Source organism: Xiphophorus maculatus, chromosome 6 (assembly GCF_002775205.1).
Source record: "Xiphophorus maculatus strain JP 163 A chromosome 6, X_maculatus-5.0-male, whole genome shotgun sequence".
Lineage (NCBI taxonomy): Eukaryota > Metazoa > Chordata > Actinopteri > Cyprinodontiformes > Poeciliidae > Xiphophorus > Xiphophorus maculatus.
Window position 1 is genome coordinate 20,808,968 of NC_036448.1, and position 27,527 is coordinate 20,836,494.

General features: G+C 38.8%; 1 protein-coding gene across 2 annotated transcripts; it reads right to left on the reverse strand.

The window, feature by feature from the left end:
- Positions 1–928: 928 nt before the first annotated feature.
- On the reverse strand, positions 929–27,162 carry LOC102222888 (caytaxin-like). 2 transcript variants are annotated; one of them, XM_023335612.1, is made up of 14 exons: positions 26,927–27,162; positions 26,568–26,652; positions 20,770–20,875; positions 19,242–19,285; positions 18,942–19,169; positions 18,390–18,548; positions 16,894–16,996; positions 16,208–16,339; positions 16,040–16,126; positions 6,882–6,980; positions 5,938–5,973; positions 5,805–5,855; positions 5,558–5,604; positions 929–1,583 (listed from the first exon to the last, which is right to left on the reverse strand). In XM_023335612.1, exons 3-13 carry the CDS (start codon positions 20,844–20,846, stop codon positions 5,565–5,567), a joined length of 1,056 nt encoding a protein of 351 aa, XP_023191380.1. In that variant the 5' UTR covers positions 20,847–20,875; positions 26,568–26,652; positions 26,927–27,162; the 3' UTR covers positions 929–1,583; positions 5,558–5,564. The 2 variants fall into 2 exon arrangements, with proteins under 2 accessions (XP_023191380.1, XP_023191379.1); XM_023335611.1 differs by having other exon boundaries at positions 26,505–26,652; positions 26,927–27,161.
- Positions 27,163–27,527: the final 365 nt, after the last annotated feature.

Below are 27,527 nucleotides of genomic sequence, written 5' to 3' on the forward strand. Positions count from 1 at the left end.
GAAAAGAAGATGGGGAAAACTGGGAGAGGCACAAGTTGAGTCTGAAAGAATTCAAGTTTCTTACACGTAAGCGGTTTAAATCCAAGAAAGGTCATAATCTTTAGGACAATACATCCTGAAATTTCTGGGCAGATGCTCTACCAAGCCGGCTGTGGGCGAGTGCAAACCAGGACCTCTATAATTAGTCTGCAGCGTCTGGCTTCTGCATCATGAATATTTCTGATGCAACCAGAGTACGTGGCGGACCTCCATGGGGGCAAAATGGCGCGTCTGTCAGCCAAAGCTGCGATAAAACCTTTCTCTGAAGGTTAGCGCCTGCCGCTTATCGGCTCTGGTCGTTACACACCTCCGGATGTGAGTCTGTCGTGTTTATTTTGTATTTGCCCAATACTACGAATCGGTTTTGCAGTTTGTTCTTGTCTCTCGGGGTGATAAAGGTGTGAAGGAGGTGAACTTTGAGTTTTAGATAAAAGTTGACATGGTGTCATGTTTCACTGTGGGGAATGTAGCGATACATGGTGGCACTGTGCGACTAAAAGACTGATGTTTGTTAACATAATATATTAAAAGGATTCACACCATTCAAATGCGAAATACTTCTACCATATGAGACTTTTCTCTTTAGTCACTGAGAAATGCAGGATTAAAATAACCTATTTTAGGTAATTTTGCCTTTCCAGTTTCAGAACACAAAAGCAATATTCATAGTAAAGGTGAGAGATATCCTGCTGCGAGACATTTCATTTCATCTTTTAAGGAGCTCACACAAAATAATTTATAGATCAAAATTACGTTGGTCAATAACTCACATGGCCAAATATGTTCAAGGCTATCTTGAATTATTTTATTGAATAAATGGCAATAAAAGATAAAAATATGTTCTGTTAAAAACCCAACTGAGCCCTGTAGGTTAGCATTCATGACACAGACAAATCCAGTTTATTTTTTATTTTGCTTTATTTTTTAGAAACATTAAATGGCACATTGTCATAGATAACAGTTAAAGTAATTCTTCAGGCTCTCTTTCTTTAAATATATTTTATTTTATCTATAACAATTCAGTCTTTCAGTCTTTAAAAAGCCTTTTTTTTAGAATTTACAAACAAGACAAATACAAATACCTAAGAAGGAAAGGATACAAACAAGCATGCCGACTGCATATTTAACGCTGGAAAACCTGACGACTGTTCAATACTTTTGCATCAGTAACATCTAGAACATGTTAAAGAAGAAGGACGTCATTGCACATCATTCAGAAAGCAAATTCATTAAACCGAAGAAAAACCCATGCCAAAATATTTCACTTTGTTTCTATCTGCAAGTAGAGTCGGTTTAAGGAGTCTGTACGGTTTTCTTTTAATTTAAAATAGTTGACATGCGTCATAGTACAGCTCAATCTCACATGCAGAAAGCAAACAGTTTTATCTGTAACATCTTGTAGTTAACAGGTTCTGAATTGATTTAAGTGAGTAACAAGAGAAATACTGAGGAGTGATTGTCCTGCAGCTAACGGGTCCGTTCTGTGCCAGAAGCCGCTGAGTTTACTGAATGACCGTTCCCCAGCAGATCTTCAGCTCATTGTGCTGCAACGCAAAAACAAAAAGTTTAATTTGAGTATTTTGTGCAACCTTTATGCAACAATAGGTGCATTGTTCACATAGATATTGTTAATACTTAGGAGTGTGTAGAGATCACAGGCTGTAAATCTAAACTAAATCCAACCTGACACATATCACACCAGTTGGGAGACAGAGCCTGTTTCCATTCTTGGGATGTCAGCCAGTCCACCGGCTGCAGGATCTTGTGATGTACGAGGGCAGAGAGGAGCGCACGGACCCACAGGACAGCTCATGGGGTTGGATTTCTGAAATAACCCCATGTACTTTTCCCACTCCAACCCACTCTGACTGGCCCAGGCAGGTATTTCTCCTGATTTCATGACCGGTACAGCAGCTCATGACTCGTCTGTGAAGCCCAGTAAAAATAGACCTGGACGGTTCTGAATAGATGAGGGGAGCAGCTGTGTTTTATGTAACATCGGGGAGCCGGTCTGAGGATTAGCTAACATTTGGATTTGGATTCACACGCGGGCTGAATTGCGCGACCTGAAACATGACTTGGCAGAAAAGGAGCCAGGCTTGATGTCTGACAGTAATCAGAGAGCAGCATTCAGTAGGTTCATTGGGGCCTGCCATGCAAAGCAATGGCAGGAACCTATTACTATTGTCGGAGAGAAGCGTCTCTTTAATCTTTATTTTTCTTCCGTAACCGTTAATGCGGCTCGTACCGCTGGGTGCACACCTACAAATGAGGTATCAAAACGTGCAGAAAATTCACGCCATTGGAGCTATTACTTCTGGTGGGATTTGGGCTTAACGTGGCGACATAATTCGCAAAAAACTACGAAAAAAACCCCATTATAACTCAATGGGAAAAATCCTAGAAATACCCTATTTTTGAGGATTTGCTGTGTCGTCACAAATTCACCTAGAAATGCCATTCAAATTTCATTTTGTAGATACGTCTGTGATCTCTTCGAAAGTGAAGACGGCTCGTCGATACCAGTTATGGTTTGTCCACAATTTGCCTCTAAGCGACCCAAAGTTTCTCATTTTTGCTCAAATTAGAGTGACAGCCGACCTCGGATCAGATATGGGCACAACATTTCTTTCTCTCATCACTGTAAATGCTCTGAGTGAGTTACAGATATGAATCTCGGGACTATCGCAGAAGACACATTGAACTGTCATACGCTCGAAACGCTTTTCGAATATGTATTACGGTTCCCGAACAAGAAGGATTTGTTTCCAATGCTTTTTTTCAGTAAAGTGTGTTTGCTCAAACACACTTGTGTGTTTGAGAGCTCACAGCTCAGAGCTCACACCTGCTGAGACCATTATTTGCCATAGCAACGGAACTCAAGAGGCTATTGGCTGCTGATTTGGACTACGAATACGCATCGCTGTAGTTCTATCTATCCTCAGTTGAAACAGATCAGGACTGAGAACTGGCCTTTAGAACTACCTGCTGCTATGGGCTGTATATAACTGATTTAACTCAGTAACTGTTACACATGGGATTAGTTTGGAACTTTAAAATGGAGAATAATAATTTCAAAATAAAAGCCTTGAATATTTTTACATCAGGTAATTGCTGTTTTTGGCTTTATTTGACGTTTTCATCCAAAGCACTGTTACACATGGGATTACTTTGGAACTTTAAAATGGAGAATAATAATAATTTCAAAATAAAAGCCTTGAATATTTTTACATCAGGTAATTGCTGTTTTTGGCTTTATATGACTTTTTCATCCAAAGCACTGTTACACATGGGATTAGTTTGGAACTTTAAAATGGAGCATAATAATAATTTCAAAATAAAAGCCTTGAATATTTTTTACATCAGGTAATTGCTCTTTTTGGCTTTATTTGACTTTTTCATCCAAAGCACTGTTACACGTGGTATTAGTTTGGCCCTTTGAAATGAAGCATTCTGAAAATTTCAAAATAAAAGCCTTGAATAATTTTACATGACGTAATTGCTCTTTTTGGCTTTATTTGACTTTTTCATCCAAAGCACTGTTACACGTGGTATTAGTTTGGCCCTTTGAAATGAAGCATACTGAAAATTTCAAAATAAAAGCCTTGAATATTTTTACATCAGCTACTTGTGTTTTGAGCATTATATAACTATTTTAACCCAAGGACTATTACGCATGGGATTAGTTTGGCCCTTTGAAATGAAGTTTAACAAAACTTCCAAAATAAAAGCCTTGACAACATTTTAAATCGTACCGAACGGTGCACGTCCGCCTCGCTTAACGTTCTTGCGGTTCTCCGCGTGCCACTGCTTACGTCGCGGCGTTCTTTGGCGTCGACGCCGATTTGTGGCGCGACGACGCCGGGCCCGAACCCCACGGCCGCGCCTTGGCAGGCCCCGGCTAAATTTCTTCCGAAATTTTCTAGTATTCACAAATACACTTGTTCCTCAAATCACTCTTTAATTGGATGTAATGGCTGACGTTTTTATGTCAAAACATACTTCATCGTAACCAAAGACTCATCTACGATGCCTTGCTAAAGTATCAACATTTTGTCCACGAACTCCAATCATTCCATCACATTAGACCTAACGTGACAGATCAACGGAGTAATGCAGTTTTGTAAGGTGGAAGAAAACTCACTCATGACTTTCATGCATTTGTATTCAACACATTGTAGAGGAACCTATTGCTGCAATAAAGATGCAAGTTATTTTTGGCCATTTTCTGTTTATAATTGAATTTTATACATCAAGAAATAACTTTTCTGCCTATTGTTCTATAAAACGTAACTCAATATCAGTCACCTAAAGACATTATTTTCTCTTCTTAAGTTTGGTCTTTACTTTGACTGAGTCATTCTAACCCATTGCTACGACGGGCGTTGTGAGATGCTTTGCGTTTTCTGGATATACTTTTACTAAATTGTGTTGAGATAACGAGTTAATCTTGAGAAACCAAACTTTCTTTGTACCAAAACCATGAGATGATTGGTGTTAACCTGATTCCATCCTTCAAATGTATGCACAACTGCATGCAGTGCCTTGCATTTGAAAGATAGAATCAGGTTTAACACTGATCATCTTGTGATCTCGAGAAAAGCATCAGGAAAAGGTAAATGTGGAAAAAGTCTCTTGGCTTTTATACGACAACTCTTCCAAAAAAGGCCAGAAGTCTGGATTAGGAGTGAAATCTGAACTGTAAACAGATTCCAGAGCTACTTTGAACTTCTTGGCTGGTTCTTTAAATAATGTTGTCTTTAGTTAGTCTGATCAGCCTTATCTTGGTGAGTTTGTTGTCATGTTCTCTGTCCATTTTCTGTTCATTAGTTGTTTAAAGTACAGGTAATTTTTTAAATTTTAAACCTGATTTAAAGTTCTCAACAGCTTTATCCCTGACACCCTACGGTGTTCCTTGGTCTACATGATGCTGCTCTTTCTCTGATGTTCTCCCGTAAACCTTTGAGGCCTTCACAGAACAGACGGATTTATAACTTGTGGTATAACGTGACAATATGTAAAAAAGTCCAAGTGGGGGTGTGCTGTGGTGGCGCAGGGGGTTAGCACACCCCACGTTTGGAGGCCTTAGTCCTCGTCACGGGTTCGACTCCCAGTCCACGACCTTTGCCGCATGTTTTCCTCACCCTCCTTCCTGTCTGCCTACTGTTGAAAAAATACAAGCCACTAGCGCTGCAAAAACTCTTCGGAGAAAAAAAAAAAAAGGGAATTGCATACTTTTGCAGGACATCTTGTATTAGCACCACCAGCGGAGGATCTTTGAACTATTTCAAGAATTAAAGACTCGAGGTGATGTAATAATTAGGCGACTAGGGCTTGGAGGCCAAGATTCCCAACAAATGTTTATGCAGGATTTAATTTGCAGTTTCTTTTGCACACAGAGGCAAATGTGTGTGAAAATCAACTGTCCCTGTGTGTCAGATATAAGTTACAGAGGACTGACATTACAAGCCGGAGTGCAGAGTTAACGACGGACCGTTTAATGACTGGGACCTCTTACCTTAATGTCAGATGTCACTGTTAACCGATGCTAGCATCGACTTTGGCCTGAAAATAACATTCAAATAAAGCAATAAAGAAACATCAGTATTTTCTCAGTCATCTAGTGCTAAAGATTAGCTGACAAATATTCGCAAAAATAATAAACAGGATTTCTTGAATTGATAGCTGATGTGACAGAAATAGAGCTAAAAAAAGGTTTCTGAGAGTGTTGCATAACATAGCTGCATGAAACAGAAAGAGGTCACCTTTCTCCAGGAAGAGCTGACTTGGTCTGCTGCTGCTGCTCTTGTTCCTGTCTGTAGGAAAAATACAATTTGGTTACTTCAAATAATGGTGGAGATTTCTTTCTTTTTTTTTAAGGGAAAATGTGTTATTTACCTCAACTTTTGTGCTTTTAGCTTCTCTTCATCATACCTAAATTAGATTAAATAATGTGAGTAATATGCTGCTTCATTCCCACTTGTAGCAGCAATATGGTACAAAAATGTCCTTATAAGAAGATACATGATGGCTACATATAGTGTTGGCTGCAGTGACTTTTACAGATCTATGTTATAGGTATCCTCATATGAGACAGATACAAAGGAATAAAATATGTTGGGCCAAAATCCATGTCTGAATTGCCCATTAAAAATGAACCAGGTCATCAAAAACCAGCATACTCCATGTTTCCAAGACTGGTGCTCCTCTGCTTCGGAACAAACTGCACTTCTCAAGTTTTCTGAGATGTGAAGAAACTGTAACTGTTCCTTTAAATTAGATTTTTTTTTTATTTTACAGCAAGCTTTACTAAGAAATATCTTTCTTCTTATATTGAAGAAAAAACATTGTATTTCAAATTGTGAGATACAAAAGAATGGGAAAGTCAAATTATTGAATCAACTTGAAATATAGTTAATATTTTTAAGATTTTCCAGAAAGGTTTTAATATTTTAAATAAGTGAAGATTATAATTTTTATCCCAATAAGTCTGGTTTGTCAGATTAAAGGTGCCTTATGACAATAACAACTTTCAATGAAGTATTAAACACACTTTTATTTAAGACCAAATTTCTGTTTTTAAAAATAGTTAATTTTGTGGTCTGATGTCATATTTTAATTGTAAATGTCATGTTTTCATTAACTATAAGCAAAAAACCATTATAATTAACAGAAATAAATGCTTTCAAACATCAATTTGTGTGTAATTAATCAATCTAATATGTTTCATTTAGTGATAAAGTTCCTGAAATAGTATTCTGCTGAATGGGTCTGAACCTTTGCTTGCATTTTGTGAGAATGCGGCATCTCAACAGCGACCCCTGGTGGTGGAGAGGACTTACTGCAGCACACAGTCGGGAATCTGCACATGCTCCATGGGGATGATGTGACTGAGCTCTTCCAGGGTGTGAACGTATCGAATCTTATCCAGAAACTTCACACTGTGGAGATCATGAACATGTACAATTAAACATATTTTTGTGTTTTTATTATTTAAAGCCCTTTAATCTGCCATTTTGTTGATGAAATTTGCAAAACAAATAAACTTGATTGATTGATAGAATATAAAAAGCAGCTTGTATTTAGATGTGTCCATACATGTAAATAGGAATCAAATTGTATTCAATAAGCACATTTCTATGTTTACATCCAAATTTTAAAGATTTTTACAGTGATATGCTGCAGTATATGCATTGGAAAATGGTCAAGTATTTAAAATAATCTCTCATAGGCCAAACAGTCCATGTTACATTTTTGATGTTTGGATCAAAATTCAAGGTCAAAATCAAGATACATCTTTGGTATTATTGTTCCATTTATTGCCACATTAATATACTTTCCTATAAAATATGATTTTTAAAAGTATTAGACACTGGGACAGTCAGGTTATTTGTCATCCTCCCACATAAAGAATCGCTTGGTTTTGTTCGGCCTCCCCGTCTCGCTCTCTCTCAGCCGTACGTGTGGCAGGTGGATTTCCTGTCTTTGTAATTAGAACCAAATTAGGTTAAACTGCGTTTCTTCCCTCACCATCGTGTTTTTGTATGAAAAGATGCTAAGAGCACAGACATAAAGTTTACAGCGCAGACACAGAGCCACGCTGGGCAACATAATTCTTTGTTCACAAAGATAAATCATTCTCACTGCTCACTCAACGCTCCTCTTCAAGCACAACCACATGTTATACCTGCAGTTCACATCGAGCTGCACAGCAGAGCAACGCAGTGGGGTTTCATCTTGACTCCTACCTTGATGCAGGAGGTCAGGGGGCTTATAATACCCTGGGGGAAACCCTGGATATATGTAAACACATCAGTGACTCCTGGATTCCTGGGCTTCTCACCCCGTCTCTAAGGGAGCCCAGAGACCCAACGGAGAAAACCCCTCCAGTAAAACAAGGCAGCTCCCAGGAGGGGCACTCTCCAGTACCCCCTCCAAGGACTTAAAAAGGTGGGTAAACAGTCAGAACCCGACCCAAACCCGTAGGTAGAGGGAGAGGCTATCCTCTTGTTCACCCCAACGTACAGGCACCAAGATGGAGGCAACAAGAAAGCCCACTCCTCTCACAAGGGGCAACTCCAGGGTGGGAGAACATCCAACCCCTTTCAAGGAGACCGGCTCCAGAACCAGAGCCATGCACTGCAGTGAGTCCGACTATTTCTAGCCGGAACCCATGGGCTCTTTTCGGGCTGAGCCCAGCCGGGCTCCATGGGTTAAAGCCCGGCCACCAGGGGCTCCCCAACGTGCCCCGCCCCCAGGCCTGGCTCCAGGGTGGGACCTCATGTAGGGGCGAGCAGAACCACTGTTTCCAACGGTCGTTTTCATCATAAGGGATCTTTGGGCTGCACTTGGTTCTGGTTCCTCACCTTGGACCTGTCTGCATTGGGTGGCCCAACCAGAGGCATGAAGCCCCGACAGCATAACTCCTAGGATCACTGGGACACTCAAACCCCCCCACCACGACAAGGTGGCAGCCAGTGACGTGCGGTCAGGGGAGGCAGGTGAGGCAGTGCCTCACCTGCCATCATGGAAAGAAAGAAAATATATAATCATAAAGTAATTTAAATTGTTCTATTCATCCGGTGGTTTGTACTAAAAAATATTTATTTTTCATGTAGCTTCACCAATTTCGATTTTTATTTGTTCAAAATCGCTGAATTTTCTTATTTTCCCATTCAAATGCTTGGAAGCGATGCCGGTGAGGCAGCAGCGAGCTCTGCCTCACCTTGGATTGCGCAACCCCTGGCTCTGCGCTGGCTGCTAAGCGGAGAGAGCATGTTGCTGTACGGCGTCAATAAAACGGTTTAAACAAATTTAATATGTGAACTTATTTCCAATAATTTAGCTTATGTATATAATGTACAGTGCTTTTTGTCACCAACTGTGTTTGTGTAACGTGTTTCGTGTAATGAGCGATTATAAACGGCAGAGAACAGGTTCGAGGTGAGGCAGGCAGTTCTCTTGCCTCATGGCAGGGGGCGCTCAAGATCCCAGACGTTCGTCTTGTTCACTCCTCAACTGCCGAGTAAGTGACAGCGAGCTAGGCTAAACGATTCGGGAAGCAAGTCAAGTGCAGCGATAGATTATAATAGAGATAGTGATTTTTTTCCTCTCGCTTATCCCGACTTTCGACATGGATGACTACATTACAACACTAAAAAAGTTTTCTCAAGTGGACTTTCAATCGAAGCAGGTAAGACAGTAATAACATTTATTTTGTTTTGTTTTTTAAGAAAATGTGTGTTTTGTGAGCTACAGTTTGTATGTGTAAGGATGCAGAAGTGAAACATAACCTGTAAACTGCTGTCAATCTATGCATCTATTTGCAAATCTGATTCTGATGACGTCAGTGCCTCACCAGCTATGAACCTCACCGCGAAATGTATGAGGTGAAATGTATGTTTTAGTTTTTTAAAGTCTTTTAGGCTCGAATAAAGTTTTTTAGGCCGTAATTTAACAGGTTGAACAGGAAATTAGAGAGAAGGGAAGAGAGAAGGAGGAGAGAGAAGGGAAAGACATGCAGCAGATTCTCCAGGACTGGGAATTGAACCCAGGTTGACAAACCAAACCTAGAAGTAACATCAGAAATAAAACACTTTTTCTTTTAACCAGCTATAAAGCTGGTTAAAAAAATAACTGGATTAGGCATTTCCTGCCCCTTTTCTTCTCTTTTATACAAGCAGACAACACATAAGCTCAACAACACAAAAGCTTTATATTTATTACAAAATGTTCATCTAAGAATTGATTTCTTCCTGTGATGGAAATAATTTCTGATTAAGTTTTCTGTTTTCATACTTTCATAGATTGTTCTTCTTTTTACCTTTTCTACAGTTTTTCATGTTAAATTGCACTTTTTTGTTAAGCTTGAATCTGTATTTCTAAATAAAGACTAACAGAAAGATCACAGTAACTTTTATTTATGATAAAACCTGTTTTTTTCTTATAACAAACAAACCAGATATAACAAGTTTGAGCTTCTTCATGGTCCGGAGTATTAAATTATGATTACAATTATCATCTAATATTATGTACAGATTAACTCTAATCTTAATTTAACATCCTGGAACCTGAATAAATCCAAACCTGTTAAATCAGCTTTTTTATGTTTGGTATAAAAAGAAAAACAGGATTTATCAAAGAAAAAAGGTGAATGGACTGAACTTGTGTCGTGCCTTGCTAGTCATGTTGACCACTCAAAGCGCTTCACACTACAGTCACATTCACCCACACACACATTTACACCCACATGCAGGTCGGGGGGCAACTTGCCGCTAAGTGCCCCGCCCCGGGGCAGCTCAACATGTGGCTCAGGAAGCTGGAATCGAACTTACAACCTTCTGGTCACAAGACGACTACTCTACCACCGAGCCACAGCCGCCCTAAAAAAGCCACTGCATGATCCTTTTGCTAATCTTCTTTAAAATACAGATTTAAACAGAATAACGAGCTACAATTCAGTGCAATTTAATATAAAAAGTGAGTAGAAAAGGTAAACTAAAGGACAAACCATAAAAGCACAAGTACAGTGAAAATAAACAGAAATTATTACTATTAAAAGAAGAAATATTAATTCTTAAATCAATACGTTGCTATAAATACTGAGCCAAGTTGCGGCACTGAGCCGTCTGCCACTAAACCAGCGAAGGGAAAAGGGCTAACGTTCGGCTAATTCAATTCATTTTACAAGTTTAACAATAATACTGGACATGGTTGGAGTTTCTTAAAGTGTTTTGGGGGCAATTTACAGTGACCAACTGACCTGACCTACATGTTTTAGGAGATGTGGGGGGAAACCGGAGCACCCGGAGAAAACCCACGCAAACACGGGGAGACCATGCAAACTCCACACAGATGGTCTCTGTGAAGACGCAGCGCTAACCGCTGCACCACCGTGCTGCCCACGTTTTTTCCAATCGGGTCGGGAAGGGATCTATTTTCTAGTTAGTCGATGGGGAAAAACTTCATGGTTTTTAAATTTCCTCTTGACGGAGCGTGGCATGGCGCCCCGTTCACAGACCTCTCACGTCTTTCTCCTCTAAATATCCAAATCAAGAACATTAAACATGTTCTTGATCGTCTTCAATCTTTTGGTGTTTTTTTTGGCTTTTTCAATCGCAGAATGTTTTGGACTTTTTTCCAAATTGAAAATTTTGATTTTTTCTTTTTACCATCCTGCAGGGTTTTAGTATCTGGATTGTTTAAATCCTCCAGGATGGTTTCTCCAGCGATCTCAGTCTCTCCTGTGGATTCTGGATCCGTGGAACAACTTGATAAGGTTTTTTCTGAGAGTTCCTCCTCCGAAGAAACCTCTGGACTGAAGACTTTAACCGGGTTGACTTGGTTCTGTGAGTCTTTCTCCTCTTTGAAAACTGGGATGTGTTTTTGATGGAAATCTTCTTCCTCAGCTGTCACAGTGTCGGGCAGCAGTACATCCTCTCTTTCTCTGTCCAAATCATTTATCGTACAACTCATATCCTGCTGGTATTTTGCTGCTTCCTGTTTTAATGCAGTGACATCAGTTTCATACAGCCGGTTTAACTCCAGGTACAAACTCTTAACCTTCTCCAACTCAGCCTGGACACTCCTTTCCTTGTCTTGAAGGAATTTAATCTCAGTTGTTGTTTTATCTTGGAGGACGGCAAACTCAACTCTCATATTGTCTAGACGCGCCATGTCCTCCTCTGATTTCTCCAGCTGAGCTTTTCTCTCCTGCTGGTACATTTCAACCTGCTGCTGGATATCCATAATGTCTCTTTCATATTTACATTTTAGCTCCTCGTAGAAGAAGTTAACCTGATCCAGTTCATTTATCAGCTGCTTCTCTCTCTTTTGCAGAACTGTGATTTCTCTGGACATGTTTTGATAGAGCTCCTCCTTCTCAGCTCTCAGGTTGTCTAGACGAGCCTTGTCCTCCTCTGATTTCTCCAGATGATCTTTTCGCTCCTGATTCATCTGCAGCTGAAGGTTTTCTACTTGTTGTTGCAGCTCACAATTGTTTCTTTCATGCACAACCTTCTCTTTCTTTTCTCTGTTTGTAAGAACAGTTTCCTCCGGGTTTATCTTCTTCTGGTACGTTTCAGCCTGCTGCTGTATATCCATAATGCCTCTTTCATATTTACATTTTAGCTCCTCGTAGAAGAAGTTAAACTGGTCCAGTTTTATCATCTGCTTCTCTCTCTTTTGCAGAACTGTGATTTCTCTGGACATTTTATGGAAGAGCTCCATCTTCTCAGCTCTCAGATTGTTAATAAGCTGCAGATTTTCCTTCGTTCTTTCTATGTTGGCGTCTTTCTCATCTGTCGCCTCCTGCCGACATCTTTCCAAGTCTTGCTTTAGTGAAGATACTTCGCTTTCATATTTGCAGGTCAGTTCATTATATGAACGTTTGATCAGATTTAATTCGTCCTGCAAAAGTTTCTCGCCATCTTGCAGGAATGAAATCTTTTGGGACATTTCTTTAAACATGTCGTCCTTCTCAGCTCTCAAGTTCTCCAGCAGTCGTTGTTCCTCACTCAGCCTCGCTTCATAAAGCTTCTGAGTCTCGGCCTCCTGCCTCAGCAGAGCATCGGATGCTTCATACTCAGAGCGCAGTTCCTCGTGGGAAGTCTGGAGTTTGTCCAGTTCTTCTTGGAGTCCCTGACTTTTCTTCCTCTCAGCCTGTATTTCAGCCACAAATGCTTCCTGGCTGAGGAGGTGGGCCACCTTTAACTCCTCCAAGTCTTGTTGCAAGTTCTTCTTCTTCATGTACTTCACGTTGTTGTGAACCTTGGAAGCAATGACCGCAGCGTTACGGACTGCTGGATCACTGAACTTCTGTAGTCTCTCAAGTTCCCTCTTTGCGTCTTTGGCCTGGTTGATAAAAGTTTCTTTGAGAGCTTTTTGCTTTGTTAACTGGAGTTTGGTCTCTTCCAGCTCGGCCTCCAGGTGGGACAGTTTCTGGTTGTCTTCAAACCTCCTGGCTCTCTCCATTTCCAGAAGGTAACTCAGCCTGTGGATTTCCCCGTGTAAGGCATTCGGGTGTGCAGGAGGGAACCTGCTTTGGGGGTTTTGCTGGCCTCCCCTTCTCGCGTGGGGTCCCATCATCCCACTGTGGTATCTCGGCGTATAATGAGACATTTTCTCCTAAATACAATCAGTAAAATCCTCGATTGGTAAACTACCGGAAAGAGCTTTGCGTCTGAACTGGTCAGTGATATTGCAAGCAATGAAAAATATGCAGAATTGCGTTGCATACAATCCTTCAGTTGATGACATCACAGACTGAATCGCCAGTGACATCACAGAATCTTCCTTTGCTGGTGGAGTGACATCATTCCACCACCAAATATCTTCCTCTTTATTCTTGTTTACATTCTAAATAGTCCAGGATTCAGTCGTTTTTAATCAAATATCAGGGCATCAAACTCATTTCCATTTTGGGCCAAAATCTGAATGTTCATAAAGTTCCTGTTGCGCCGGATCGTATTGATAAAAACCAATTCAATTGTTAAAAGTGTTCCTTAAAATAACATAATATTGAACATCTTTTCACACTAATCAGTCCATCCAGGATTGTTTTTGTGGTTTTCTGCCATCAACATCACAGATTTCGTGGCACTAATTTAGAAATATTCGTAAGGAATTTTTACGATATTTGCTCTAATAAATTATGTTAAATGTGACCTTTTATTAATCGCTCTATCGGTCATGGACTATAACTTGACATCAGGTCAGGCTGAGACAGCGGTCACTTGAACCAAAATGTTTTTGGACAATTTTGAGAAAAAATGTTGATAAACTCAGAAAAATGTGGGGATCTGTTGATTTCTGTGTGAATTTTCCGGTTATTTGTGAAAAACTGGAGGGGCCTATTGCTGTAATTTGGAGTCTAGAGGGGCACATAGAAAGCTATGGCGGGCCAGATTTGGCCCTCGGGCCTTGAGTTTGACATTCTTGCCATATATGATAATTTGGAGAACTTTTTTCAATATCTATACTTTGGAAAGTTAATTTTGCTTGTTTAGTCAAACATTTATTTTCTTTTGTACAGAGGAAAAAGAGAGTGGGAAAGAAAATGTATAATAAATAGATGTAAACAACATGACAAAGTAAAAGATAAAAACTATAACTAGTGATTTCTAAATCTTGTTGAAAGTTGAGTCGGATTGATTAAGCCTCGTTTTTAATATCAGGCTTAAGACTCAAAAATTGTAAATGAATAATAGCTGTAATGTACTAGTATTGTTGTGGCTTGTTTATTGTTGCCATAGCAACTGCCTACCAAGATGGCTGTCAGTTAAAACAAAGAAAGTTGTAATCTATATTTTCAGTTTGTTTTTGTTAGCTTTTTAAAGGCACCATGTAGTTCTTATTATAAATAGTTTTTCTCCATTAATTCCCGTTTTTACTTTTATCAGCAGAAATGTTTCAGTGTTATTTGTTACCTCTGTTACCTCCTGAAAATGGCGTTAGCTACAGTTTATTAGCTCTAGCTAGCTTAGTGAACAAGCAGATCACCAGCTAATCACGTTAGCATGTTTCAGTAGATATCTTGTGTCTAACGGTTCATGGAAAGTTTGAGGAGTTTAGCTGAAACCAGACGTTTTGTGTTTTGAGAAACTCCTGCAACATTAGCCATGACTTATTATGTTTTGTTTATAGATTATAATCCACTATAATCTACCTGCTTCATCGGGCCAGCTAGGTGAAAAATATAACAAAGATATACAATTTCTGAGGTAAATATTAGTTTGTTCATGTCACAGAACAAAACTTAGTAATCACAGCATTTAAACCTGACTGAAGTCATTGGGTTTGTCTTTTTCTGCCGGGGTATGTAAACTTCTGAACTTCACACTTCGCTGGTAAAGAAGAAGCTTGTTCAGGTCGGAGGACCCAGGAAGCAATCGTCTTTCGAAAGGTGAGCTGCAGGAAAGCTGAGGAGGTTTTGGTACCTGAATAGGACGCCCCGCCCCCCGTCACGGTTGCTTAGAGACGGTTGCTATGCAGCCACGGTGAGCTGCTATCAACCCGCGTCTTTTAACACTAGGACTACCAGGATTTTGAGAAATTCCTATCTCTACCAAGAGGGGCCAAATTGGGTATCTTCCTAGAACTACTGAGAGAGGGCCAAACTGGGTTATTAGCATCCAAATGTGGCCAAACTGACGACTCTGAATGGTCTAATTAGCATCCCTGTAGATGAGCAGGGGGGAGGAGAGCCAAACTCACTACTTCACCTTTCACGCTGATTGTCCTTGGAACAGGATAGTAATGGCCTTATTTACATAACAAAGGCGCCTCTTCACACCCTCTCTTGGAGGGCCAAACTGGTACCTGGACGAAGATTCCCATTTTGGGAATCTTTGGTAGTTCTAGTGTTAAAGGTCAAATTTATCTCCATCAAAACAGCTTCTATTTGTTAGATCAAATGCACATCAAAATTTCTGATGTGCAGAAATTTTGATGTGGTTTCTGCACATCAAAATTCTATAAAATTTAAATTGTTGACTTATTCAGGAGTAATGAAACCGACAAATGTACAAGTTGTAAACATGCAAAGGAAAGTCTATAATCTGACCGTTAATGAGGCAAATTAGTTTTCTGCTTGTGCTTAAGATGGAGTCACTTTGTTTACACACTGGAATGGTAAATACATCTCAAATAAATGACAATTTTCCCTGATTTCATATTAGAAAAACCTATTCAACTTGACCCCAAGTGTTCCCATTCTAATAAAGTTTATACAGGGTTTACACCAGACAAAGATTTAAAAGATTTCAGACCAAATGAAGGGGAAATAATATTGTCTTCACAGGTTTTTTACAGTTAGTATGTAAGGTGACTAATGTGGGGTCAAGCAAAAACACCTACAGTCATATAATAAATTTAATTGTAGGTTAATATTTCAATGCACAGCCTCGACGACCTTTATTATTATGACTAATGTTCAATATTTTCTTTAAATTTAGGGGAATAATCACAGCCAATAAGCAGAATGAGAGTAAATGTGTCTGACCTGATGAATGGTCTTGAGATGGCCAGGACGGTTCTGATAAACCATGTTGGATGTGCAATGATCAAACACTTCAGGTTTTTTCTGAGTCTGCAAACACAAACGAAAAGATTTAAGCTCCAATATCTAAGTATGGCCACCTGTTTTTGCTAATGATGTCATTTTTCTTACTTTCTGTCAATCATCTGGTAGCATCTCTTCAGCCAGCTGATTCCAGGCATCTTCCTGCGAGGAGTTGCACCATTCAAGTAAACAATCATATAATCTTCAGCCACCAGCAGCTCCAGGCTACTCACAACGTACCTGAGAACAAAGACACTTAGTTTAAAGCAATATTGTTGTTTTTTCTCTGTGTCTGAGCCAAATGAAGGAAAAAGCACTTGACATTTCATCACTTCTATCAACCTGGTGCCTCAGAGTGACAATGCTGGTCAGAAGTGGAGCAGGAATTGCAAAACTGCACCCAGAATCTCAGATTTTTAGTTCACAAGGAGTCATTCATCACTGAGGTGACAGGGTGCTTTTAAATCCCTCTGCAAGGTGCCGGTTTGTTGCAATTTTTTCATATTTTTTTTCAGCTTAAGAGTGAATATCACCACTCTTAAGCTTTATTGGTCATGTTCTCAGCTGATTTTTGTGTATTATATATACACATATTTTTCAATTTACAATTATAAATGAACACAACTAACTACAAGTCTGAACACAACAAAATATTGAAACATAAAAATGATTATATAGGCTTTTTTAAGATGATTAAAGTAAGGAAAGCGTGTTTGTGACGTTCGATGAATTATGCAGTAAAGTGAGACTGAAGATGATGCAGTATGCTGCAATGAGACATCAGAAGAACGTACAGAAACAGATTCTCCATGATGTATGTGTAATCATCACAGCTGCTATCAGGGAGGTAGCAGGCTGCAAACACAATGATGGCGTTCAGACCTTCACCATAATAACCTGAGAGAGAGAGAAGAAGACACATTCAAGGCACTGACCATTTATGACGTTTTTGTTTTATTTCTACCAGATTATTAACTAGAAGTCAGACACTTTTATAAATAATACTCATTGATCAAGCATAAAATGGTGAACACTCACAATTGAAAATAAATACTGCTTATCTTTTCACCAATATCCTTGTTTCATGAAACCATGAAGGTTGCTTTTGTTTGAATTCTGCATTCTGTTATGCAAGACTTTTGTTTTTCAGATTTTTTTGGTGTTCATCAAATCTTCATCTTCATCATAATCCTCCAGCTGTACGGTGTGCATTTTAGGACAATCCTCGGGTCTCAGGAAAACATTAGAAAAATCGGCCTCATTTGTCAGACCAGAGACAAAAAGCCATCAGATCTCTGACTAAACACCATCAGAATAAAATGTCTTAGCAAAAAGGACTTCAGACAAAAAGATCTCAGAAAAAACGGCGTCAGAATAAATCAGGCGGTACAGAGAAGCTCCCAAAAGGTGGCGCCATTGTCAAAATACGTCATCATTGTGCGACGTTGGCAGACGGTAAAAGCGGCTTACATCATGGCGTACATGAGCATTTAAATCCACACCAACACAAGCAATGGAGGTAAAAATGTGAGAACACAATAAATTAATGGTTAAATTTACAGCATAATACTCAGCATTGTGAGACAGAAGACATTTAAATCCACGTAGAGCATAAAAAAACAAAAGAACAGGGACTTTTGGATGGATAAATGAAGAGAAAACTTTTAAAAAATCAAGTAAATAAGTTAGAAATTATCCCAAAAACATCAGTTATACCGCCATGGAGTCTTCCAGAAGCAAGATATAAGATTAATGAAAAAGGAAATCTACATATTATATAGTACATTCATATGTAATGTATTATAATAATGGCGTCACCTGTTGGGAGCTTCTCTGTGGCGCTTTTAATCTGACTCCGTTTTTTCTGAGACTTTTTACTCTGACGCCGTTTAATCAGAGATCTGATGACTCTTTGTCTGTGGTCTTACATCTGAGGCTGTTTTGTGTGAGGATGTTTTCCTGAGACCTGAGGATTGTCCTAAAATGTACACCGTACAGCTGTCGTTTCTGCATTTGGGTCCTAAAAAAGTGAGGTGTCTTTGGCTTCAAATGAACATTTTATCCTCAAAGTTATTGTACTAGAGGCAGAAAAAATGTACAAATGATTTTGAGAAGATCAAACTTGTGATAGTTACAACTCTGAGTTAAAGCTGAGGTTATTATGAAGTATTCCCAATTTGCAGGTGTCAGTTTTCATCAATTCAAAGAAGGGGACATTGGTGATGTGTCAGTAGGCTCACTGATAGGTTCATATTCATTTATGAATGACTGAATAGACACTTTAGCTAACCTCCATGGGTGACCACTCGCAGGTACGGTCTGATGATCTGCATGTCAATCCGTTGCTCCTGATCGCCGATTATCACCGTTCGCCACAGACGACCAGAGGAGTCTCTCTCCTCTTCACCTTCACCTGGAAGACGTTTGGCTGTGGCCACAGGAGTGTCATCTAAACAAACAAACAAAAAAGAAACAAGGTCAGTCAGCTTTATGTTAATTTATTCGTCCATTAATTAATTTTAGCAAATAATTTACTTCATTGTGCATCAATATGATCAAAAATAAAGCAGCAAAATTAAAAATATTGCAGCTCTTATTTGTATTTAATTAGTTTAATGGGATTTTACATATTTTTTATATGCAAAAATTTAAAAAAGTTTGAGTGAATAAATAAATAGATTTTTCTCTCATTGGGTTCATTACGTTTAGTTGTAATGAATGTTTATTATTATAGTTTAGTTTCAATCTGCCTGCATTTTCTCCCTTTGTTTTCACCATCATAATTCATGATGAAGAAGAATCAACTCCTCATTATGGGGTCTTAATCTTCCTTTTGTCTGACCTTCCCACTCCAGCTCGTTGCCGTTGTTCAGGAACTCCAGTGAGTCGGTCTCATCTGGAGTCTCAATGTCGTCGACGTTGATGTCAAGGTCGTCGGGCGTTTCCAGGAAGTCGTCCGAGAGAACGGAGCCCTCGCTCTGATCCAGGGACAGGTTCATGTCGGGGGCGACCAGTGTGCGGCGCTTTCTCTGGTTCATGGACTCCCCGACATTCAGGCTGGTGGGAGGATCTGCAACAACAAGCAGGTGTAAGTGTACAGTTTATGCTAGATGATCGAAAGCTGGGTGTTTATTCCACTTACTGCTTCTGTTGTCAGTGAGACCAACTCCGTCCTCTGGCAGGGGCCTGCACAGATGGCACAAATAAAATTATACATTAAAACAATTTAACAGCAATTCTGTAGAAAGTAGAAATACTCTCATTGTTCCCTCTTTATCTGTAGTTTTTATATAATCACTCAATGTAATCGTCTTTTCTCTGAGACACCATTATAATTACCAACTCCCCTCAAGGATTTATTCTGTAGACACCTTTAAGCTCGATGTGTGGGAGAAATAAAGTCTGGATTACAGTAGATAGTATCTTTACTGTACCAACATGCAGACTGAGAAAAAGATAGGAATTTATCCAAACACACCCTAAACATTGTAAGTATGGGCAAGCTGATGTGCTGACTGAGTCGGCTGTTTGAGGTGTTTCAAATGTATTCATACACCTCCAACTTTTTCACATTTTGTCTCATTACAAGCACAAACATTAACATATTTTATTTGGAGAGACCAGGGTTTCTTTTAAAACAATATGAGCAAAAGGAAATCCAGTTTCTGGAAGAGTCGAATAGAATGACAGCAAAGACTTAAAAAGAAGTTACTGTGGCTAGATGAGACCAAAATGTAATTGCTCAGCCTACATGTTCAATTCGGTTTGTGAAGGAAAACGAGCACTGCAGATCAACCTAGAAACACAGTCTAGATTGTGAAACCAAGTGATGGCAGCATCTTGCTGTGGGGATGTTTTTCCTCTGCAGAGAAACTGGTCAGAGTTAACGGGATGGTGCAAAGTTTCAATTTTCACTAGAAGAATACAAAAGAATGGTTTATTTCAAAGCATTTCCATGTCCAAAGATGACCTATTCAAAGTCTATATGCATATATATCCAACTCAGTGTGTGGCAAAGCCATTGTAAATTAATGTTTAGAGAAAGAAAAATAAACAAAATTTTCCGTCTTTAGATGTGCAAAACAAGTAAAGACATATCGCAAAACACCAAAGCTGTGACTGCAGCAAATAGTCGTTTACAATCTATTCCTGCTAATTATGGGACTTCTGGAGGCAACTGCCTGCACACACAGTTATTTGGGGGTTTCATGGTGAAACTTTGATTACACATGAAATTTGAAAAGCATTCTTCAGGTCATGAATTTGTGGAATCCACACTAAAATGGTTATTGTTCAGAAAAATAAAAGCAAAACAGAAACCAGTGTAACCTTATTTTCATTTCTTCTAATATATTTGTTCATAATAACTCTGATTATACCAATGCATGTATTATTAGATGCAATAAAGACTTATATGAGGAGACAGGAGATATATACTTTTATTCTAATACACTATATTACAACATAACACACGTTTTCCACTGACGTCTTTTATGCTTTGCCATCTGCTATTTTGTTCTTTGACATGCTACAGTTTCTCCATGTACTCACAACAGAAAGAACACACCTGCTCCCCTATTAGTGTCTGACAGACGCACACGTGACTCATTTTCCATCCATCTCAACCTGTTTGTCTCAGACTGCACACAGACCCAGCCGTAGACAAATACCTGGGGAAGTCCTCGTCCTGCCACTCGTCCTTGACCTCCATGCTGTCCATTCGCAAAGTGGCTTCTGCTGTACCCATCCTCTGCAGGGAGGACGGGCTTCAGCTCGCTTTGGACAACAGAAAGAGGAAATACGTAGTGAAGGGTGAGAGACAATGTGTTATAACACATCGTGTTTTTTTAGTTAGTTTAGTTTAGTTTAGTTTATTTCAGACAAACCTTTCACCGACAGTGTAAACAACACAAAGTACATAATATATTTCTTTTAAAAAAGAAAAAAAAACCAATAAAGAAACACATTACATCGGTGATTATGAGTCTGAAAAGGAGTATGCTGAAGTATAACTTATGTAGTCATACCCCTTTTCCAGCTGTAATTTATCACAGTATTTTCAATGTCCGATATCCTTTCTGACAAAGGAAATAATAAGTCTAATAAGATTTCCTCAGCTAGATGAAAATAGTGCATACACACACATACACATCTGTACACATGCATATATATATATTTACATATATAAACATATATACGTATATACACCCATATACACACCCATCTGCTTATAGACAAAATACACTGTTATTGTCATACCTTTATATATTTACCCACACCTGCGCCGACATGCCACCTACTTGATGACATCCTACCTAAAGTTTTGGTTCCCAACCAGGATTATCCCCCTTGTTCTTCCTTATAACTTTGAATAATAGCTGCCTTGAGACCTTTCTTAAAATGTCTCATACTTGGACTTTGCTTCAGCTCTTTAGAGAGTTTATTCCAGATCCTCACACCAACCCCCGAAATGCACATTGTTTTCATTGTTGTACGAGCCTTCAAAGTTCTGAAGTTAAGGTTTTCTCTATAGTCATATCCCCCCACTCTATCGTGGGGGGATAACACAGCTAACACAGCTGTGTTTAACACAGCTTTAAGCTCAGGTGTAGAATAAGGGACCAAAGTAAACTGCAGTAGTACAGCTTATACTAACCTATATTACCATAAAATGTTAAAATATAGCTTGAACAAGTTTTTTCACAACTAATAAATAAAACAGGAATAATAAAGCTCAATCCAACATTCAGACCTTTAAACAAATGCTCAAAATGTATTTGAAAAGAAGGTTGCTATGATAACACTGGGTTACAAAAATATTTGGTTTTTCAACTGAATTAGGATTATTTTGCGCCGCTGAATCCAAAAATGACATCCATTTTTCTCCATCAGGTCAGGTTTTTATTCTAATTTGAGTCAGAGAAATCGAATTAGATGACATTTTTGTGACATCAGTTCATTTCCGTTAATATTTCTCATCCATTCTCCATCTGTTTTCTGTCCTGACGGAGTCTCTCCCTCTGCTCATCATCCCAGATTATTAGGAAACCAAACCATATGTGATAACTTTCTGAACTTTCCATAGTTCAAAAAGTTGACCTGATTGAGCAAAACCGATGTGATTTTTGGATTCAGCACATCAAAATTACCCTAAAACAGTTGAATAACCTCAGACAGTTTTTTTGACTGTTGACCAGTGCCATAGTATGATAGCTCAATAGGGTTTACACATAGGGTATAAATATCAATAATATTTTTGGGAATAGCATCTGAAAATGTGCATTACTCTAGTTTATTTCACATTGAAGTACCAATTTAAGCCATTCAGTGATCACTGACATGTTTCAAACATTTTTGACTCAGAACAACATACTTTATCATCTGCATAAAGGAGCATTTCTACCTATAAACACATTCTTGCCATTTTTATTCAGAAAAACTATCAAATATAATGCAGCATAAAACTGAGCCCAGAGGAACTGATTGCTAAATGTTCAAAAATATGACTTATTTATCCATTTTGGAAAACAAACTGTTTTCTACATAAAAGAAAACAACTGAAAACAAGTGAACCACTTCATAAAGAACCAACTTGAAGGCAATATTGCCTGTAGCTATAAGTTAAATCAAAGTTCGTCAACAGCCTGTGGAGTAGAATATACAAAAAAATACAATTTTAGGGATGCATGATATTGGTTGATATCCGATATGCTGATACACTAAAACGTATTTGACCGATAACCAATACCAATATTTTTTTCCTATACCTACTTACTGAAACTATATGGCTTTATCTACCGTGGAGTTAAATTTTTGCTTTATCTTTGTCAGTTTAGCCTGCTACCAAATGCAAATGCTAAAAAGGAAGATGAAAATGATGCAACACTTTCAATTGCGTTGTTTAATGTCAAATTTATTCATGACATTTGCTCTTTTTAAGACAATGGCAACACTCAAGCACTACAAATTTGCTTGTGCTATGCTGCAGGCATCATCATCACTGGTTTGTCATATAGAAACAAAAAAACAAAACGCCTTTTATACTGAGTTATTTTGACGGAATGGCCAATGTCTAATATTACATTTTAATATCGACAGATAACGATACTATGCTGATAATATCGTGCATCCCGATACATTATAGCATCCTGTTCATAAAGTTGGACTTTAGCCGTACTCTTACCAATGCTATTGAAAATACTGGAAAATAGATCAGAGTCTAATATTGAGCCTTGGGTGGCTCCCTTTATAACATTCAAAAAGCTGGATGTTATAAACACAATTTTATTTGAAAGGTAGCTTCTAATTCAGCCTGAAGCCGCAAACAGGATTAGTGAATAGCTACAGCACCGGTGAAACACAACATGCATTAAAACAGCTTGACGTTACACAATAATGCTGACTTTTGGTGCTACATGGAACATTATATTTATCTCATCTACAAAAAGTCTTTCACACAGAAGTGAAAAGTACATAAAAAGCATAAGAATTGTCATTAAAGCAGCATATTTGTAATATATTTAATTTCTAACTCACAGTTTTGACTATTTACAGGAAAATGGTCGTCGAATGCGTGACATCATGTGAAAGTGGATTTTTGACCCCAGCCGCTGCAGGGAAGGAGACTAAAATAAAACACTGATTTGCTCATACAGCAGCCGTTCCCTGAAGGCAGCACACTCATCTCGTATGTGCATGTACGTAACCAAAGCACAGGTCTTCATCTACTGCATTAACTTCCATTTCTGGTTTTTTGATGCGCATCTGCAGAGTCTGCTGTGTTTGAATCATTTATACAAGTATCAGTCAAGCTAAGTAGAGCAAACCCATCAAAGGGATTTTCCTTCACAAATACATCTCTGTCCCAACCTGAGTTTATTTAACAGACGTCACCCTGGCCCATTAGTCCAGTGGGATGGAACTGATTTGATACAGTCTATTTTTGGATCTAAAACTGCAATTGTGGGGTAAAAGACACATGCTCTGTGCCTACAGGCTCCTGATGCTGCTGTGCTGGGATTGGGGAATCGATGTTGACTGTTTAAACGCGTAAGTTGCAACGTTTTTTTGCAATCCTGGAAACGAAATGTTCTTGTTTGTCTATTAAGGCTGAACTGCCTCTCACAGAAATCGGTAATAGCTCAATGAGCAATGAGGATTATAGTCACAAATGTCACTTTGACAGCCTTGCTTGTCCATTCAGTGAACATCTGAGACACAGACGCACGTGTCTGGTGAGGATTTGTGTCCAGATGGCAGCAGGACTGCCTTTGCCTTTGTGGCAACCAGAATATAAAAGAAATGAAAAGCAAACTGTTGCACAAGACAGTGATTACAGGTTTTTCTCCTGACAGGTTTTGTCCCTTTGAAATTCAGTAAAGCAGAGGAGTTCCCCCGTGAGAGAGCGATATTTGTGTTGACTTGCAGCTTGAAAAGCGTTATTGAGGATTAAAGATAACTCAGATGAAAGGATTTATTACAGGCTCAGTTTCCTCAACTTGCTTGTCTTTATCTAAAGGCAAAAAGGAGGGATGATAAGGCCTGAAAACATTAGAAATCCTCTGCAGCATTTAATGTCCCCACAAAATAAACAGTAATAAAAGATTTAGTTTGGTAATGCTCTGTTTAATAATATGATCTAAAATAATTTGCTTTGTGAAAAGATCACTTAGTTTCTTTATAATAAACTGTTTAGCCCTGAAGCTAGCTCATTTTCTGCTGTAATCGCCTAGCTAAAACCTGAAAACAAGTGAAAACATCTTCAATAAACTACAATATAAGCTAATAATCTTTGAATCTCTAAAGATGCAGTTTTCACTTTAAAACTGGAAGTTAACCTTTCACCTACTAGAGCTGATTTTAGGTCATTGGTTGTTATGTTCAAAAGGTTTTTGCCGAATGTTTGTCCATATTATAGGAATAATGTTACTTTGTCCATTTAGATCAGGCGTGTTGAACTCATTTTCATGATGGGTCACATCAAAATCTGTTTGTCCTGAATGTATTGATAAAACCCATTAAATTGTTATTTAATTTTTATTTTAATTAAATAATATTTTATTTGAACATCTTTTCACACCGATCAGTCCATCCAGAATTTTATGAGTGTTTTGTGTTTTATAGATTTTGTGGTGCGAATTTTGAAATATTTTTGAGAAGGTTTTACAATATTTGTGCTAATATAGCATGTTAAATGTGAGTTTTTATTAATCGCTGTATCGATCACGGACTACAACTTGACATTAAGTAAGGCTGAGGCAGCAGTCACTTAGACCAAATGTTTTAGGCCAATTTTGAGAAGAAATTTCAGTTTTAAAAAATCTGGAAAAAATGTGGAGATCTGTTGACTTTGTGTGAATTTTACAGATTTGTTGAAAAACTGGGGGGTTTTCAACAAAAAGCTGTTGTAATTTGGAGACGGCCACATAAAAACCTACGGCGGGCCAAATTTGGCCCTCGGGCCTTGAGTTTGACACAAGTGATTTAGAAGTTCAGAAAAGCTTAATTCATTCAAATGTGATTTTTCAATGGAATAAATATAACTACTTTCCCAGAAGCGCATTTTCTAAGTTCAGAGAACTTTTAATCCATCAAGAATTGACTGACTGCTTCAAAAAGAGGACTCATCAACCTTTTTAAGAACTAGTTACATTGTCTTTTTGTTTTCTTGCTGTTGTGCGCATTATCATCTGCTTTCTGTTTGTCTATCTTTGTGTTAAGCTGTGCAATATACAGTTTCTCCTTCGTATTCAAAGTGTGAATTTGGCTAGACAAGAATCTAAGAGTGACCTTTAGCAACCAGAATCAGTTGGAAAAGAAACTCGACGATCCCTACAGCTTAGAGAGACGAAGGCGGGAACCACATGAACAGACATGCAAGTTGGATTTCCAGGAGAGTTTCAGAGCCGACATCCGACCCAGTAACTCTTTTTCATCTCTCTTATGGTGGTTGATGCTGAAAGTGGACTAGTCAAGACTGGTTCTGAATCTTGGTTTTGTCTCTCCTTTCTTTTTCTCTTCTCTCTTATTTTGAAGTTAGGAAAATGTTTAACAGTAATTCCTAGATTTTATTTCAGTTGTACAACTTCGCCTTTTCTTTGTAGTTTCATATGTTTTTCTTTTGCCTAGTAACTAGTAGAAACCAGACATTAGTGAATACTCATGCTCATTTTTATAATATTAAAAGTGAAATAATCTGTCAGAGGAACAATGACTTCTTTTTAAATTTATATTAAGAAACATTTCTGAAGAGAAATTCCTTCAATCTGAATTGTGATAGATAATTTAATGTAGCTGAATGGTGCTTCAACCAGCTGTAGATTTATGTCTAGAGACCTGAGAGTCTATCCTGAGATTTTTTTTATCCAGTGGCAATCCAGAAACAAAAATCTTTCAGAACACTTACGTTATATAATGATGTAGTTCTGCTTTTCCTTAAATCAGCAGACGGAGGGTCATCACTGTTTACCTCTCCAGGTGGTGCCCTCCTGTCTTATTGACGCTGTAGTTCCTGTTGCGTACTGATGTTGCCGATGGAGGCAAGTTGTGTCTTCCTGTAGAGAGAGGATTGATGAAGGGAGTCTGGAGGTGACATCACTGTGCTCTCATCTTTTATCCAGACGGATCCCAGACTGACTTTTGGGCAAAAAATAATTATTCCAACTCTTTGCGGTATTCTCTTTTTTTTTCTCCAATTTGCGTCTGCTCTTCCCCCCTCATCATCATCCTCCACCCGCAAACACTAAAACCCCCGGGCTCTAATCCGTTCGGATGATGTCAGCCGTATGGGAGCAACGTTCTGATGGTTATGTAATCCCAGCTGCCTACCTTTTTCCTTTGATTCTGTCAGGCTGGTTGTTGGCAGGATCACCTGTTTTCCTCCAGTTTAGTCCATTTTGTATCCATCTTGAATTGACTTTTCATCCTCTCCCAAACTGCAAAAGATGGTTCCTTCTCTCTCAGTCTCGTTCCCTGGCAACAGCATCTTCCTCCCTCACACAACCTATATCTCTCTCCTGCTTTTTCTCACCATCTCTAATAGCCTCTCTCACTCTCTGTGAAACTCCTCCTTCATATGAACTCGCCTCCTCTCCTCTTGCTCGTTGCCCGTGATGCTGTCGCCACCTCCCCTTCCTCTCTTTCTGTCCTGCTTTCCTCACAGCTGCTCTGAGTGCGATGACAGTAAACACACAGAAGTGTTTCACTCTTATTGACCGTGTTTCTCAGCAAAAGCAGCCACAGTTTGATCTCCTTTTTCCACTGTCTGCTGTGGAAAAATATGGATTTCTGGTTGTTTTACTATCCTGCACTACACTAAAAACACTGCAAGCTAAAATAATCTGTTCTTTCACCAACATATATGGCATAACCCATGGTTTTGGTGTTCACACTCAATGTTTTGTCATTATATATACAAACAGTGTTTTGT

Excerpts from the sequence above, each read along its gene's own strand:
- LOC102222888 (XM_023335612.1), bottom strand. The coding sequence starts at position 20,846 with ATGGGTACAGCAGAAGCCACTTTGCGAATGGACAGCATGGAGGTCAAG. Across the intron at positions 18,549-18,941 it reads CAACGAGCTGGAGTGGGAAG|ATGACACTCCTGTGGCCACA; the intron begins GTCAGACAAAAG and ends TTGTTTGTTTAG. Across the intron at positions 5,856-5,937 it reads CTAAAAGCACAAAAGTTGAG|ACAGGAACAAGAGCAGCAGC; the intron begins GTAAATAACACA and ends TTTTTCCTACAG.